The sequence below is a fragment of the Hylobates moloch genome, unplaced genomic scaffold, assembly GCF_009828535.3.
Source record: "Hylobates moloch isolate HMO894 unplaced genomic scaffold, HMol_V3 SCAFFOLD_14, whole genome shotgun sequence".
NCBI classification, from domain to species: domain Eukaryota; kingdom Metazoa; phylum Chordata; class Mammalia; order Primates; family Hylobatidae; genus Hylobates; species Hylobates moloch.
Window position 1 is genome coordinate 56,343,580 of NW_026652289.1, and position 14,634 is coordinate 56,358,213.

General features: G+C 45.2%; 1 protein-coding gene across 9 annotated transcripts in view; it reads left to right on the forward strand.

The window, feature by feature from the left end:
* Nucleotides 1–3,039: 3,039 nt before the first annotated feature.
* Nucleotides 3,040–14,634, forward strand: part of PARP6 (poly(ADP-ribose) polymerase family member 6) — a 32,166-nt gene continuing 20,571 nt past the window's right edge. For 4 of the 9 annotated variants that reach the window (XM_032174765.2, XM_032174766.2, XM_032174769.2 and 1 more), the window contains exons 1-9: nt 3,040–3,206; nt 4,422–4,686; nt 8,027–8,222; nt 8,877–8,954; nt 9,710–9,804; nt 10,232–10,292; nt 10,534–10,624; nt 11,083–11,149; nt 14,070–14,219. In XM_032174765.2, the coding sequence (XP_032030656.1) occupies nt 8,220–8,222; nt 8,877–8,954; nt 9,710–9,804; nt 10,232–10,292; nt 10,534–10,624; nt 11,083–11,149; nt 14,070–14,219 (545 nt within the window). In that variant the 5' untranslated portion in view covers nt 3,040–3,206; nt 4,422–4,686; nt 8,027–8,219. The other 5 variants (XR_009209627.1, XM_058427430.1, XM_032174768.2 and 2 more) reach the window with 3 other exon arrangements.

Genomic DNA, 14,634 nt, shown 5'->3' on the forward strand with positions numbered 1-14,634 from the left:
TGGAGAGGGAGAGTATAGGCTACTCCTAGAAGTTTGGTTCAAGGCAAGAAAAATCAGTAGCATGGCATATAGGATTCAAATTGGATTTTCTTTTTAAGGTTGGGCTAGTTGATCAAGCTTATATACTGAGATCAACGAGTAGGGGAGAGGAAAAAGTTGAATATAAATGAAAGAGAGAGGTAAGGAGCAAATTTCCCAAGGAGGCTAAAAGGAATGAAATACAGATCACAGTGAAAGGATTAACTTTGTATTTGAAGAGAGACCTCTCCACTTCTGAAACAGAAAGGTTGGGAGAGATTCAAATGTTTGGAGGGGACAGAAAATTGAGGCAGTTCCCCCATGGCCTTTTATTTATTTGTTTATTTTTAAAGAGATGGGGAGTCTCACTCCATTGCTGAGGCTGGAGTGCAGTGGCATAACCACAGTTCACTGTAGCCTTGAACTCCTGGGCTCCAGATATCCTCCTCCCTCAGCCACCCAAGTACCTGGCACTCATAGCCTTTATTTTTTCTGTGAAGCAGAATGCGGGATGGTGGGAGAGGCTGACATGTGAAAGGGTTGCTGGGTACACTGAGGGCTCTGCTGAGGAGACAATGAATTTGTAGGAGCTCTGTACTGAGTGCACATTAAGTTAGCTTAAGCCATTTATTCTAGATAAAAGCTGACTCCTAGTCCCCCAAGATCAGAGGGCCTCAGAAAGTGCCTGGGGCAGGGAATAGTGGCTCACACCTGTAATCCCAGTACTTTGGGAGGACAAGATGGAGGACTGCTTGGGCCCAGGAGTTCAAGATCAGCCGGGGCAACATAGGGAGACCCCATCTCCACACACAAAAATTAATTAGCCAGATATGTTAGTGCATGCTTAAGCCTTGGAGGCTGTAGTAAGCTATGATCACACTGCTGTACTCCAGCCTGAGTAACAGAGTGAGACCCTGTCTCAAAAAAAAAAAAAAAAAAAAAAAGGAAGGAAGGAAGGGAGGGGTGCCTAGGAAGCTGCCAGGAAGCAGAGAGTAGTCTCACCATTTCTGGTCTCTGCCTTTCCATGCTTCATTCTGTGTCCCCAGATGGTCTTTTTCCTTTTCTCATTCATCATAGTAGGTGGTAGGTAGATGTACCATAGCTCCTAAGTCTATGTCTCTTTTGCTTAAGAAACCAGTTCAGTTAGAATCATAATCTGTCAGCTCTAATCCCAGATTTTCAGGAGAACATCTGCTTAACACAGCTTAGACCAGGAATCCACTCACAGTTCAATAAACTGCAGTTAAAGTGCTAGGGGTCACACAAGACGAACATGGCCCTGGGGCCTGTGGATCCATAGTGTGGGTGTGGAAACTATAATTCCCACAGAATAGTGTTCATGGGCTAGACTAACCTAAATGGTGTCCACTCACGAGCTTAAGTGTGCAGGATTGGCTGACTTCCTTTATCCTGGTTTAGGATGGGAAAGTAGAGAAGGTAGATAGCTGGCATGACCCAGGAGTGTGATTTTTACAGAGTAAGTGCAAGCATATTAACAAAAATGTGATTAAAATGACTGACCAAGGATCTGGACTGGGTAGGAAAAGAGGTGAAGCCTGGAAGATACTGATAAACTATGAAGTGGCTGAGATTCATGATGAATAGAAGAGCTGGTGGTATGCTGGAAATGGGGAATCCTAAAGGTTATTGAATACTGGAGTTGGACTTGTCACTCATGGGCACAGTGCTTATGTTCAAACACTCCCATACATACTTGGTTCTCAAAAGCTATTATGGGGCCCTTGATGGTGAGTTGTTTTAGAGAGCCGGCCCGACTCCTTCCCCTACTACTCTGAACTTCCGCACTCTGAAACCGAGGTTATATTGATCCCTCACTTTTTTCAGTTACTATAAGCAATAGGTGTAACAAACCCATACCGAGACGGTGTTGTGGCCCAGGCTGAGTGGCAAGGTGAGCAGAGGGGGACATCAAAAGGGAAAGGAGTTAGAAAGGAGAGGCTGAGAATGTGCAAATGTAAATCAACCAACAACAAAAAGTTAACTGGGAAACTTCTGAGGCCAGCTTAGGAGGGATAGACATGACATGTTTATATCATTCAGGGCCAAAGCCTTCTTTGTGTGTACTGTGTCCAGCTACAAAGAGGGAGTGAGGAAACAGAGGAGGTCTAAGATAAGCCTTTTCCCATTAGTGTTGATGGAAAAGAGGGTCACGTGGAAGCCCCAAGACTAATAAGGATGAAGGAGGTCTGGCCATGTCTAGGGCTAATAACCACAATAACCACAATTACAGCTTCCATGTATGGACTACTTCCTAGTCCCAGGTACTCTGCTGGTTACTTTACATGGATTAGTTGGAATCGTATGAAATTGAAGGTATTTGACTGTTTATAAACCACAAAAATAGCAATTTCATACGGTTCAACCTAACACTATCTCAGTTCATCCTCACCACAACGACTCCATGAAACACATATTACTGTCTCCACCTCAAAGAGAAGTCAGACTCACAAAGTGAAAGTCATCGCTTAAGGCTGCACCATCAATAAGTGCCGAACCCAAGCTTCAGACCCAGATTGACCAGAAGGCCAGGGTGCTTTCCATTACGCTGCGGCTACCGGGGAACAAATGAGTTAAATGCCAGAATTTTTAAAAGCCCGAGGTGTTCGACTTCCACTATCGAACCAGAGAATCCTGCAGTCAGCAAGGCCTCAGGACTTCCCTCAGTCTCTACCTGCCGGCCACAACCTCCAGCGAGGGGACTCCCTCCCAGCCTACAAGCAACCTGGGTTGCCCTCCCTGCTTGTTCCTCCCAACCACTCGGGGCGCCAAATGCAAGCATTCTCCTTTGGAAGGCTCCCCGCACGCCCCCAGAGTCCCTCTTCCTTCTCCACTGCCTCCGCTACCCACGGCGCAGGCGCCACCCCCCGATCCGCACCCTTTCCCGACTAGCGACCGCCGCGCAGGCGTCTCAGGCTGGCGTCGGCTGCTGAGGCGCGCCCAGGAGCAGGCCGTCAGGCTGTTGGTCAGGAGCGGGCCACGTGCCATGGTGTCACCGCGCGAGCGTGCGCAGAGTGGCTGAGCGCGCCCGTGACGGAACGACGAGGCGTGGGGTGCGCGACCTCGCCCGCCAGGCCCGGCCCCCGCCCCTTGGCCTGCCGCTCCGCCCCCGCGGGGCGTCCCGGGCCGCTCGTCCCGTCGGCTGCGGCCGCGCGCGGCCCGGGGTCGCCGTGAGTACTCGCGAGGCTGGCCTGTGGGGCCGCCACCACGGGCACGGGGCGGTGCGGCCGGGCCGCGGGAAGGGTGCGGGGCTCGCCCCATCTCCGCAGGGGTGGACGAAGTGAAGGGCTTGGACCGGGAGGTTCTGAGGGCCCCTCCTAGGCTGGACAGGCTTCACTCAGGCCCGGCGGCCGGGCGGCAGAGATCGGGCCCAGAGCGTCTTCCCTGGGGAGGCAGGTGTTGGGTGTTTTTGGGATTTTCAGGGGAGCCCCGGAGAACAGGTGTAACTGCTTCCCCGGGAGAGGCCTCAGGGCCTGTCCTGGAAGCACGGGTGCCAGAGAGTGTTTTCGGGGGGCAGCCGTGTCCTCTCTCCCTGCGGGGTGCCCGAGATAGCGCTAACCTGCGGGAATCGCCCCTCAGTGATTCTTCCTAGTAGTCTTTGTTTAGTGGCCTAGTCCTGAGAAGGGAGCACACGGGGTGGAGTGGAGTAACCTCTTCCAGGACCACAAAGCCGGGAGCCCAACCCACAATTTAAACATTGAGCTCTGTAGCTGCTTTGACTAGACGTGAAGTTGTCACACCCAGAGAAGCGCCCATGGACCTAGGGAATGAACTTTGTGATCCAGACTTGAGGCTCATTTACGTTTGACTTATTCCCGTGGAAATTCATAAAGCGTTCTATATTAGCAGCTGAGTTTTAACACCTTCTCTGGACACTCATCATATAGTCTATTTTTGGCCCAACTTCTTTTGAAAGGGCCCATTCTTTACCTCATTTAAATAAATCAGATAGGTCTTTCTTGCTTAACTCATTAACAACTCAATTAATTATAACCACATCACATGAAGACTAGATGTAATTAGAACCTGTCCAATGTCTTTACATCCCAGTCCTTCTGTACTCCTAACCTGAAGCAAATTGCTCCACCTCTGTAGGTCTAAGTATTCTATGTGTAACATGAAAGCTTTGAATTAGGCCACATTTCCGGCTAATTTTTAAAAAAGTGTTTGTGATCCTGTGAATTCCATAACCCACCACCTTCCTTTTCCAACTCTTCACCTTTTAAATCCACTTTCCATCTCTCCAGAGGAAAGGGCATTGAGAGTAGAGGGAGCAAGTCCCTTTCACTAAAGCAGCCTGGTTTGAAAAAGCCAGTAATCTCTGAACTGTCTCTTGCTTGAACAAGAAAAACTCCCTCTGAAATACCTTTTTCTCCTTGTGATAGCAACAGAAACCAAGCAGCAACAGCCCTTGGAAAGAGGCTAAATTTTTCTTGACTTCTGCAGCAACAAAGACCGTGAAAAGCTGGCACTTCTGGCCTAACGCTGCCGTCATCCTACCCCTCACCCCAGGGCAACCCAGGCTGGACATTTAGTGCCTCCCTCTTTACTCCTCCGTGATCATCCAGATCAGCACTTGACTGTTCATTTTCAAATCTCACGAACCTCACCCCAAGATCTTCACATTCTGGATCTCAGCTGCTCTTGAAGGTGAAGTTTTGCTTTTTAAAATCATTTTTTGTGTGATTTCGTCTATATGTAGAAACATGCAGGTTATTGTATATATCTCCCATTTGACTTAAGTATCCAGCAGAGGGTTCATTCATTCATTCACTCATTCAAGAAATGTGTTGAAGGGCTGAAGAATGTAGATTGAAAACAGTCAAAGCCTCTGCCACCAGAGGTTACATTCTGATAAACGTTTTATATGTTAGAACATGGTAAGTGGAAAAAAATAAAGCTGGGAAGGGGGATAGAGAGTGCTAGTATGTGGGTGTTGAGTTGTTGATGTTTTAATAAATAGGATGGTCAAGGTGGCCTTTGAGCAGAGATCTGGAAGAGTGAAGGAACAAGCCATGTGGGTATCTGGGTGGAAAGCATTCCAAGAAAGGGGAACAGCAGGGACAAAGGCTCTATGGCAGGAATATGCTTGGGAATATGGTGGGAATATGAAGGCTGTATGGAGGGAATATGCTTGATGAGTTTGAAGAACAGCAATGAGGCAATTGTGGAGTCTTGGTTAATCTTCCTGTTAACATTTAGACCTGACTCTGAGGAGAGCCCATTCGAGTAGCTTCTGATTTTTTTTTAAACTTTTTATTTTGAAACTTTTCAACTTTACACAGAAGTAGGGAGGTAGGGATTACCAGAAAACCATCATGTACATCTCATAGCTTCATCAGTAATCAACATTTTGCTATTTGCTATATTTATTTCATCTATTATCCTCCCTCCTTTTTTTATGTGTGTGCCAGGGTAGTATTTTAAACAAATCTCAGTAATCGGGTCATTCCATCTCTAAGAACTTCAGTTATACTTTCCTTTTGCATGTTGTTTCTGAAGGATCAAGGAACACTATCAGCTGGAAGACTCCTATGCTGGCTCTGCTCTGGCATTATGTCTTTTTTCCCCATCCTGGCTTAGTTACCAGACTTAAGTTGGTATCTAAGGAATGAACCACAGGTCCTTAGAACACACAGGGATCTAGAACTAGAACAGTGGTTCTCAAATTTTATGCATCAGAACAACTTGGAGGGTGTGTTAAAACACAGATTACTGGGTCCAATTTCTGGGATTTCTTTTTTTCTTTTCTTTTCTTTTTTTTTTGAGACAGAGTTTTGCTGTTGCCCCCCAGACTGGAGTGCAATGGCGCAGTCTCGGCTCACTGCAACCTCTGCCTCCCCAGGTCAGATGATTCTCCTGCCTCAGCCTCCCGAGTAGCTGGGATTACAGGCGTGCACCACCATGCCTGGCTAATGTTTTTATTTTAGTAGAGACGGAGTTTCACCATGTTGGCCATGCTGGTCTCGAACTCCTGACCTCAGGTGTCCTGCCCGCCTGGGCCTCACAAAGTGCTAGGATTACAGGCGTGAGCCTCAGTGCCTGGCCATTTCTGGAGTTTCTAATTCAGTAGGTCTTAGGAGGAGTCTGAGAATTTGCACTTCTAACAAGTTCCTAGATGATACTGATGCTGCAGGTCCACCAACCCCAGTCAGAGAATCACTAATCTGGAAACCTGACATTCAGTAGAACTGTGTTAGAGACCAGCCAGGCACAGTGGTTCGCACATATAATCCCAACACTTTGGGAGGCTGAGGCGGGTGGATCACCTGAGGTCAGGAGTTCGAGACCAGCCTGGCCAACCTGGTGAAACCCCGTTTCTACTAAAAATACAAAAATTAGCTGGGCATGGTGGCGGGCACCTGTAATCCCAGCTACTTGGGAGGCCAAGACAGGAGAATTGCTTGGACCCAGGAGGCGGAGGTTGCAGTGAGCCGAGATCGCGCCATTGCACTCCAGCCTGGGCGACACAGTGAAACTCTGTCAGAAAACAAACAAACAAAAAAAGAAGAACTGTATTAGAGACCAAGACACCTCTGAGGTTGGAGTAGCTTCAGCTGAGATATGTGCAAAGCCAGTGACTTGCTGGTCTAGAGAGCAACAGAAAGCTTTTTTAGCCTGCTCTTAGGGTAGCTTTGCCATCTTCAGCCATTAAAGCCTTCATAATTTCACAGATGAGTTTTTTGTTTTGTTTTGTTTTGTTTTTCTGCTATATGTGGAGGTTTTAATGGAGCTAAAAGTTGCTGGTATAGGATTAGGAGTCTGTGGAATTAGAAGCGAGCAGGGAATTGTGTATGAAAGGGCTCTGGGTTAAGTAAAAGTTTTTCTAAGCATTTTTTGGGATAATTATTGCATTTTTATTTGGGAAGCAGGTTCCAAGATGACTTTAGGGCATTATTTTGGCAATGACAACTGAGATCATAACTGCGAAAAGATGTTCAGTGTTGTTGAGGACTTTTTATTTTGAGACGGAGTTTTTGCTCTTACTGCCCAGGCTGGAGCGCAATGGCATGATCTCGGCTCACTGCAATCTCCGCCTCCTGGATTCAAGCAATTCTCCTGCCTCAGCCTCCTGAGTAGCTGGGATCATAGGCGCGCACCACCACACCCAGCTAATTTTTGTATTTTTAGTAGAGACGGGGTTTCACCACATTGGTCAGGCTGGTCTTGAACTCCTGACCTCAGGTGATCTGGCCGTTTAGGACTTTTAAGTTAGCTATCGTTGCCATATAATAGCTAGTAATACTGATGTTTAAAGAGAGATAATGGCTAATATGGAGAAATAACTAACAATAAAGAGTAGAAATAATCCGATTCTGAATCTTTACTCTGGTGTGAGTTGGTACTCTGAAGAATTAACTGACAGAGTAAACATAAGCATCTTGTCCTGCCACCATCACTTTTGGCTTTAGGAGTTGTAACATCATGAGCTAGAGCACGGTCTTGCTCTAATCCCAGCTCTCCAGTTTAAGTAGAACAGCAGTATCTTGCATATAGTGCTTTTGTGTTTCATTATCTATAAAGAACTGCATGTGCAAGTGTGCATGTATATGCACACAAGCATGTCTTTTTATATGCAAGTATCTGCATGTATAATAAAAGTGCATTAATGGCCAGGTGCAATGGCTTACACATGTATTCCCAGCAATTTGGGAGGCTGAGGCCGGTAGATCACCTGAAGTCGGGAGTTCGAGACCAGCCTGGCCAACATGGTGAAACCCCATCTCTACTGAAAATATTAAAATTAGCTGGGCGTGGCAGCAGGCACCTGTAATCCCAGCTACTTGGGAGGCTGAGGCATGAGAATTGCTTGAACCCAGGAGGCAGAGGTTGCAGTGAGCCAAGATCACGCCATTGCACTCCAGCCTGGGCGACAAGAGCAAAACTCCATCTCAAAAAAAAAAGTGTATTGATAAATACGTGTTCCTATATATATACACCACCCAGCTATTAAGTGGTGATGAAACTCATTATTATCTGCTTTCCACAGGACAGTGACTTGTTAACCACCGCAACAGCAGAGCCTGCCATCCCCAGCAGATCACCAGTTGTCCCTGACATCGTGCCCTACCTTGTCTCTTTGTGGTTTCCTAAATGCCCATCTCGTTGGCCTTGGTTCGGCTGGTGGTATGGAGGGGTGCTGCCTAGCACTGACCTGAGAGTGTGTGTGACCCACTGACCCAATGGTGAGAACTGACTGCCCACCTCTCCAACTGATTGTTCAAAGGGTAGAGGAGACAAAGTGCAGATCTCACCCTTTCTTGGTATTTTCCCTTCTACCCTTTTGGAAGATAGAGTGGCTATTTGAAGTTAAAGGAAAGGGAAGGGGCACAGAAACAGTATTACTTGATGTGTTTGTGTAGGTGGGTTTTTTTGGGGAGGGAGAGGAGAGTTAAGTACTTTAAAGGATAGAAAGAAAATAATGAGACGAGAGAGCTTAGGTGTGCTTGGGAACTGTCTTAGGTAATGATCCTGGAAGAGGCCAGCTTGTAGTGGAACCCAGATGTGCTTAGGAGTCAACCTTGACATTGAAGTCATTTGCATTTCTCTCCTACTGGCTACCAGAGCGTCTCAGTCATCATACTGAAACTTCAGAAGGCCAAAATTCCCTAGATGTCTTCCTCTGTCCCACTAAGAGCTAGTCTATGGATATGATCATATCAGGAAGAGACCGAGGCTCTCCCAAAGGGTGACGTGAAAGGTGTAAAGGGATCAGGGCTTCAGTTTTTCTGTCTTTTCCCAATCTTTGTGGGAATCTGTTCCCCATCATATCATCCCACGCCTTTCCATGGGATAATAGGGACCTAACAAAGCATGATATCCTTATTTCTCGTCACTAGGACATCAAAGGCCAGTTCTGGAATGATGACGACTCGGAGGGAGATAATGAATCAGAGGAATTTCTCTATGGAGTTCAGGTGAGGTTACATCTCCCAAGACCCCCATGTTGGATGGTCTAGATATGTGCCGCTTTTTGGATACATCAGGAGTGAAAGAGGTTCTGCAGCACAGATGAGATGAGGTTATAATGTTGATGTGGTCTGAGCATGGTCTTGTCAGAGCTGATCTCGTGCCCTTGCTCTTTCTTTGGAGTCATACCTGTTCCCGAGTAAACTACATCCTCTGTATGTGGAGACTCCCCATATGATCTTAGTTAGACATAATTATTTTCTGACTTTTATAACACTAGCCAGTGGGGGTAGTTTCATTCATTAGGGTCACATCTTAAAAGATTACTCTGCCAGCGATTGCTTAATGCCATCACTACCCAGGGCACAGTCCTGAGCAGAAATACCCAGACTCTCAGAATGTTCTTCACTTAGAGCTAATCTTAGGAAACCTTTTAACTCTTCAGCCTGTTCTGAGTTGTCATAGAAGGTATCCTGGACAAGGTCTGAGAGAAAAGCTGGAGATTTAAGGAAGTGAACTCCAAGCAAAAGCCTACATTTGGTCTGCTGAACCTTTTTAAAGTCATGATGAGATGGAGACCTCTGTTAATGAAATCCCTTGCTAGGGTCACCACTGAGAACCCCTTCACATAAGTGGCTTTTACTTCCCCTATACTGCTGTCTGATTTCTCCTGTTCCTGGTGTCTCTTCATATTCTTTTTATTATCTCTCTTTCCCTCATCTTTTTCCACCTCTCTCCACCACCATTTTTGCTGCTATCTCAGGGGAGCTGTGCAGCTGACCTGTATCGACACCCACAGCTTGATGCAGACATTGAAGCCGTGAAGGAGATCTACAGTGAGAACTCTGTATCCATCAGGTGGGACTCTACTTCAGGGGTGACAGGGGAGCAAGTCACTTCTTTCTGAGTTGTTAAAAGGCTAGAAGTTTTTCTTTTTATGGTGATAGTGGGATAAATTATGAACTTAATGATAGAAGATGCTCAGAATAAATGAGCTTGGCTGAGAGTAGAGAGTAGAGAGTAAGGCCACTTTTCTTAGGAATTCCCTCTTATCCTAGACCCCTCTGGGCCAGTAGTTTCACCTTTCAGGTAAGAAATGCTTTTGGCCTGGGAGAAGATCCTGATCACGTAAGTGGTGTAAGGCTGTAGCTAAGACCCTAGGTACAAAGCTGTCGTCCCCTCTTCCCTTTCCCCGTCCCCAGGCTCAGTTCTCTTTCCACCTCAGTTTCTGTTCCCTTCTTTCTCCCTTAATGAGTCTCACATGTTGTCACCTGTGTCTCTATAGAGAATATGGAACTATCGATGACGTGGACATTGACCTCCACATCAACATCAGCTTCCTCGATGTAAGTGGGGCTAGTACCTGCCAACAACATGTCTAGCTGGACTTGTGGAATTTGTCATGTAGGCCAGGAGTCTTGTTCCCGAGTGCTGTATTTGGAGCACATATTCCTCATCTCTGTCTTTCCTAGACCATCAGCAGACAGTGGTGTGTACTGTCATGTGCATGTGTGTGTCATATAGGGGAAATTTCAGGTCCATTCCTCTATGTTGCTAAACTGGAAACTATTTCCCTTCTTCTTTTAGGAGGAAGTCTCTACAGCCTGGAAGGTCCTCCGGACAGAACCTATTGTGTTGAGGCTGCGATTTTCTCTCTCCCAGTACCTAGATGGACCAGGTAAAGGCAGTGACTTTGGGCAAGTGGGTGGTCTGAGTGTGGTCTAATCCAAAGCCCTAAGTTAACTGAGGTAGAAAAAAATTAGGAACAAGGCCCTTGGGCTCAATCTGCAGGCTATTGGTAGGGGCTTTTTAGTCCCCTGTAATTGGTATCTTCATCAGCTGTCGCCTAATAACCATTCCCTAAAGGCCTTCTTGCCTAATGACATTGTTTTCTCTGGTTCCAAGATAAAATTTCTTTCTCCTCCTTTTCTCAACATCCTCCTGAGGATATTTCAGATTCATATGACAGCTTCTAGAATCTGCCCTCTGCCTCAGATGTTTTTTTCTTCCACCATTACTGTTTAGAGTACCCAGCAGCTATGATCTTTAGAATGTACAGAAGCTATTCCACTGAGCTTTGGACTCCAGGAAGACAAGAGATATGTACTTACTAGTAGCCTTCTCTTCTCTTTGCAGAACCATCAATTGAGGTTTTCCAGCCATCAAATAAGGAAGGATTTGGGCTGGGTCTTCAGTTGAAAAAGTAAGAACTTTGGTCTTTTCTGGTCATGGACATGTGAAGGAAGGAAAGAGAGATGGAAATATATGGATGGACAGGCAGAGCCTTGGATGGAATGCCTCCTTCCAAAAATGTCTTTCTGAAATATGCCGAGGAAAAGCTAAAATAAATTTAGGGAGCCAGATTTAAGGTTGTGGAGAGAGAGTATATGGTTCTTGGGTGTCAGAACCTGAGACTTTCTAGAAATAAAAGAGGCTCATCACTACTTAGCATTTTGACTACCCTGGAATCAGAGTCATGCTATTCATATTTCTCTAGTGGTTTCTTCAGAGTAAGTCTCTAGGAACTCAATTTTAGTTTATTGAATGTGTTGAGCATTAAGCTAAGTATTTGGTATACAAAGAAATGAAGCATATTTTCCACTCTCAGTGAAGTTTCAAATAGAGTCCACTGGATACGTATTCTAATACAGGTGAATATGTAAGGTTTAGAAAGGACACTGAAGAGTGACTCAGTCTGTTGAAAGGGTGATGATTAATAATTTCCTTTGTTTTTTGTTTTGTTTTGTTTTGTTTTTTGAGACAGAGTCTTGCTCTCACCCAGGCTGGAGTGCAGTGGCATGATCTGGGCTCACTGCAACTTCTGCCTCCTGAGTTCAAGTGATTCCTGTGACTCAGCCTCCTAAGTAGCTGGGATTACAGGCACCCACCACCATGGCCGGCTAATTTTTGTATTTTTAGTAGAGATGGGGTTTCTCCATGTTGGCCAGTTTGGTCCCAAACTCCTGTCCTCAAGTGATCCACCTGCCTCAGCCTCCCAAAGTGCTGAGATTACAGGTGTGAACCACCGCACCCAGCCAGTGATTAGTAATTTTCAAGGATGGATAAGAGTTGTCCATGTAGACAGATTCTGAGGGTGAATAACATTTGCAGGGGCTTAGTCACATAAAGCAGTATGTGTGTAGGGAGCTTCAGGTAGTTAAATATTGCTGATAAAATACAAGCTGGGGGTGTAGGAGCCAAAGCCAGAGAATAGGGAAGGGTTCAAGTTAGAGAGGATCTTAGACTTTTATCCTGTAGGCAGTGTGAACATTGAAGGGTTTAGGCAAAGAAATGATGTGGTCAGATTTATTTTTAAAAACCATTCTGGTAGCATTATACAAAATGGGTAGGAGGGGATGAGACAAGAGACCAGAACTAGTGTAGTAGGGTGCTTTTGTAAAAGTCAACACAAGAGATGTTAAAGGCCTGAGCTAAAGTGTGATTATAGTGAGATTATAGCGAGCTAAAGTGTGATTAAGTGAGAATGGAGATGAGACAGATTAGAAAGATTTGTGAGGTATAAAATCAATAAGACTTGAAGACTGATTTAGATATATTGAATATAGCCATAAGGGCCAAAGAGTAGTGGAAAATACATTTAAGTTTCCAGCCTAGATATCTGGGTAAATTGTGATACCACCAGTGTAAATAGGGATATGAGAACAGAGCAGGTTTGTAGGATGAGGATAGGTAATTAGTTCCATTTTTGACATGTTATTTAAAGGTAACTTTCAGATATGCAGGTAGAGATGCTTGTCCGAAATGTCAATTTGCCACTTACCGGAGTATATGTCAAGTTGCTACTTACAGGAGAGGCTAGGGTTGAAGATATGCATCAATGTGTGTGGGAAGAAGTTACAGCCAGTGAATATGAGATTGCCAAAGGAGGGCATGATAGTGGGAAAAGAAGATAGGATCAAGGACTAAATACCATTAAACACTCAGACGAAATCCTGAAGAAACCAGCAGGGTAGGCAGAGGAAGAAGAAACACTGCAGGTAGGTCAGAGTAGAATAGGAAGAGAATGGTGGCACAGAAGACAAAGGAGGGCAGATTCTGCAAGGAGGGCCAGATGCCAGAGAAGATAAGGGAAGAACCTGGGAGTTTCCATCGGATTTAGCATCAGGAGGAGAACAATTTTAGTGGTGAAGGTAGGAACCAGAATACAGAAAGTTGAGAGGTGAGTGGTTGGCAACAACATAGAAACAATGAGTATGGGTTGAGAAATTTGGGTGGGGATGGGAAGGCAACAGGGAGAGGTTAACTAGACTAAGGTGCAGAAAATTGACATTTTTTGTTGACTTTGGGAAAGGAACTGACAGGAAAGGGGAATGATTGACACATCAAGGTCCCTAAAAAGGCAAGTCAGGGCTGAGATCTATAGCACAAATCGAAGGATTGATCTTAGGTAGAAGGGTCACTTTACCTCCAGAAAATGGAGGGATCAAGGTAGGGTGGAAATATAAGTAGATTTTATAGTAGGGTTGGAAAATTAAGGGAACCGATATCTGATGGCTTAGGAAGGAAGAGAGGTTATTGGTTGTAGATGAAGTTAGTAACTTAAAGAAGGTAATAAGGATTTAGAACAATACCTTAGAGTAATGCTAGAGAGAATTGATCAAGGACAAGTGAAAGGATTGACAAATCTAGCTAAGGGCGCAGCTCAAATTGGAAACCATAAATTTGGGAATATAATTTTTCACCTAACAATGTCAGTACCCCTTATGTCCCTACTCCCTTTCTTCATTACTCACAAGGAACAGAGTGGTACTCACCTCCATCCTACCACTTCTGTTTCCCTGTCAACAGTATAGTCATTCTTGGCAATAGATTTCAAGGTTTGCAGCCTTTGAAGGCTCACCTTTGAAATCTCACTCTAAAGGCAAAGCATCTCTGAATTTTTCTGGCCATTAGGCTAGGTACCCTCTAGGGTGAAGGGGTGCTCTGGGATGGTGATTTTTTTATTTACTAAGATCATTTTAAGGGGTCTTCAGATACACATTCCCCTACCACAACTAGCTTTGCAGTCCCTGGGTCTGAATTTTAGATTATTTGCCTCTCTTTAGTCCTTATTTCTTGACCCTGCCTCATCTTGCCTAAGCTCATTCTTTTTGATCCCTCAGGATCCTGGGTATGTTTACATCCCAACAATGGAAACATCTGAGCAACGATTTCTTGAAGACCCAGCAGGAGAAGAGGCACAGTTGGTTCAAGGCAAGTGGTACCATCAAGAAGTTCCGAGCTGGCCTCAGCATCTTTTCACCCATCCCCAAGTAAGTGCTCCCTAAAGCTGATCATCTGTAAACACCTTGTGATAGCCCCCACCCCCACCTTCTTGATTACATAAACTTTTCTATCCCCTCTCTTCCCTGAATTCTGTCTCTTTAACTACTGACACCACTCACATGATCCTGTTCACTATGTGTCCTTACCTTTCTACTCCTTACCCAAGGTTAATACCTAATCCTTTATGTAAAACAGAATACCTAGCTCGTGATATGTATTTTGAGAAATGTATGCCGAATCTTCCATCTTTCTGTTCTTTTGCCCTGATCTGTTTCCCCATCCTAAGAAGAAAGTGTCAGAGAACAGGCAGTAATTCCTTGCTAGGTTCTGGAAATAAATATTGCTCCATTCTTTGACCCCAGGTCTACATTTTCCCCCTGTGGTGTCTTCTGATATTCCCAA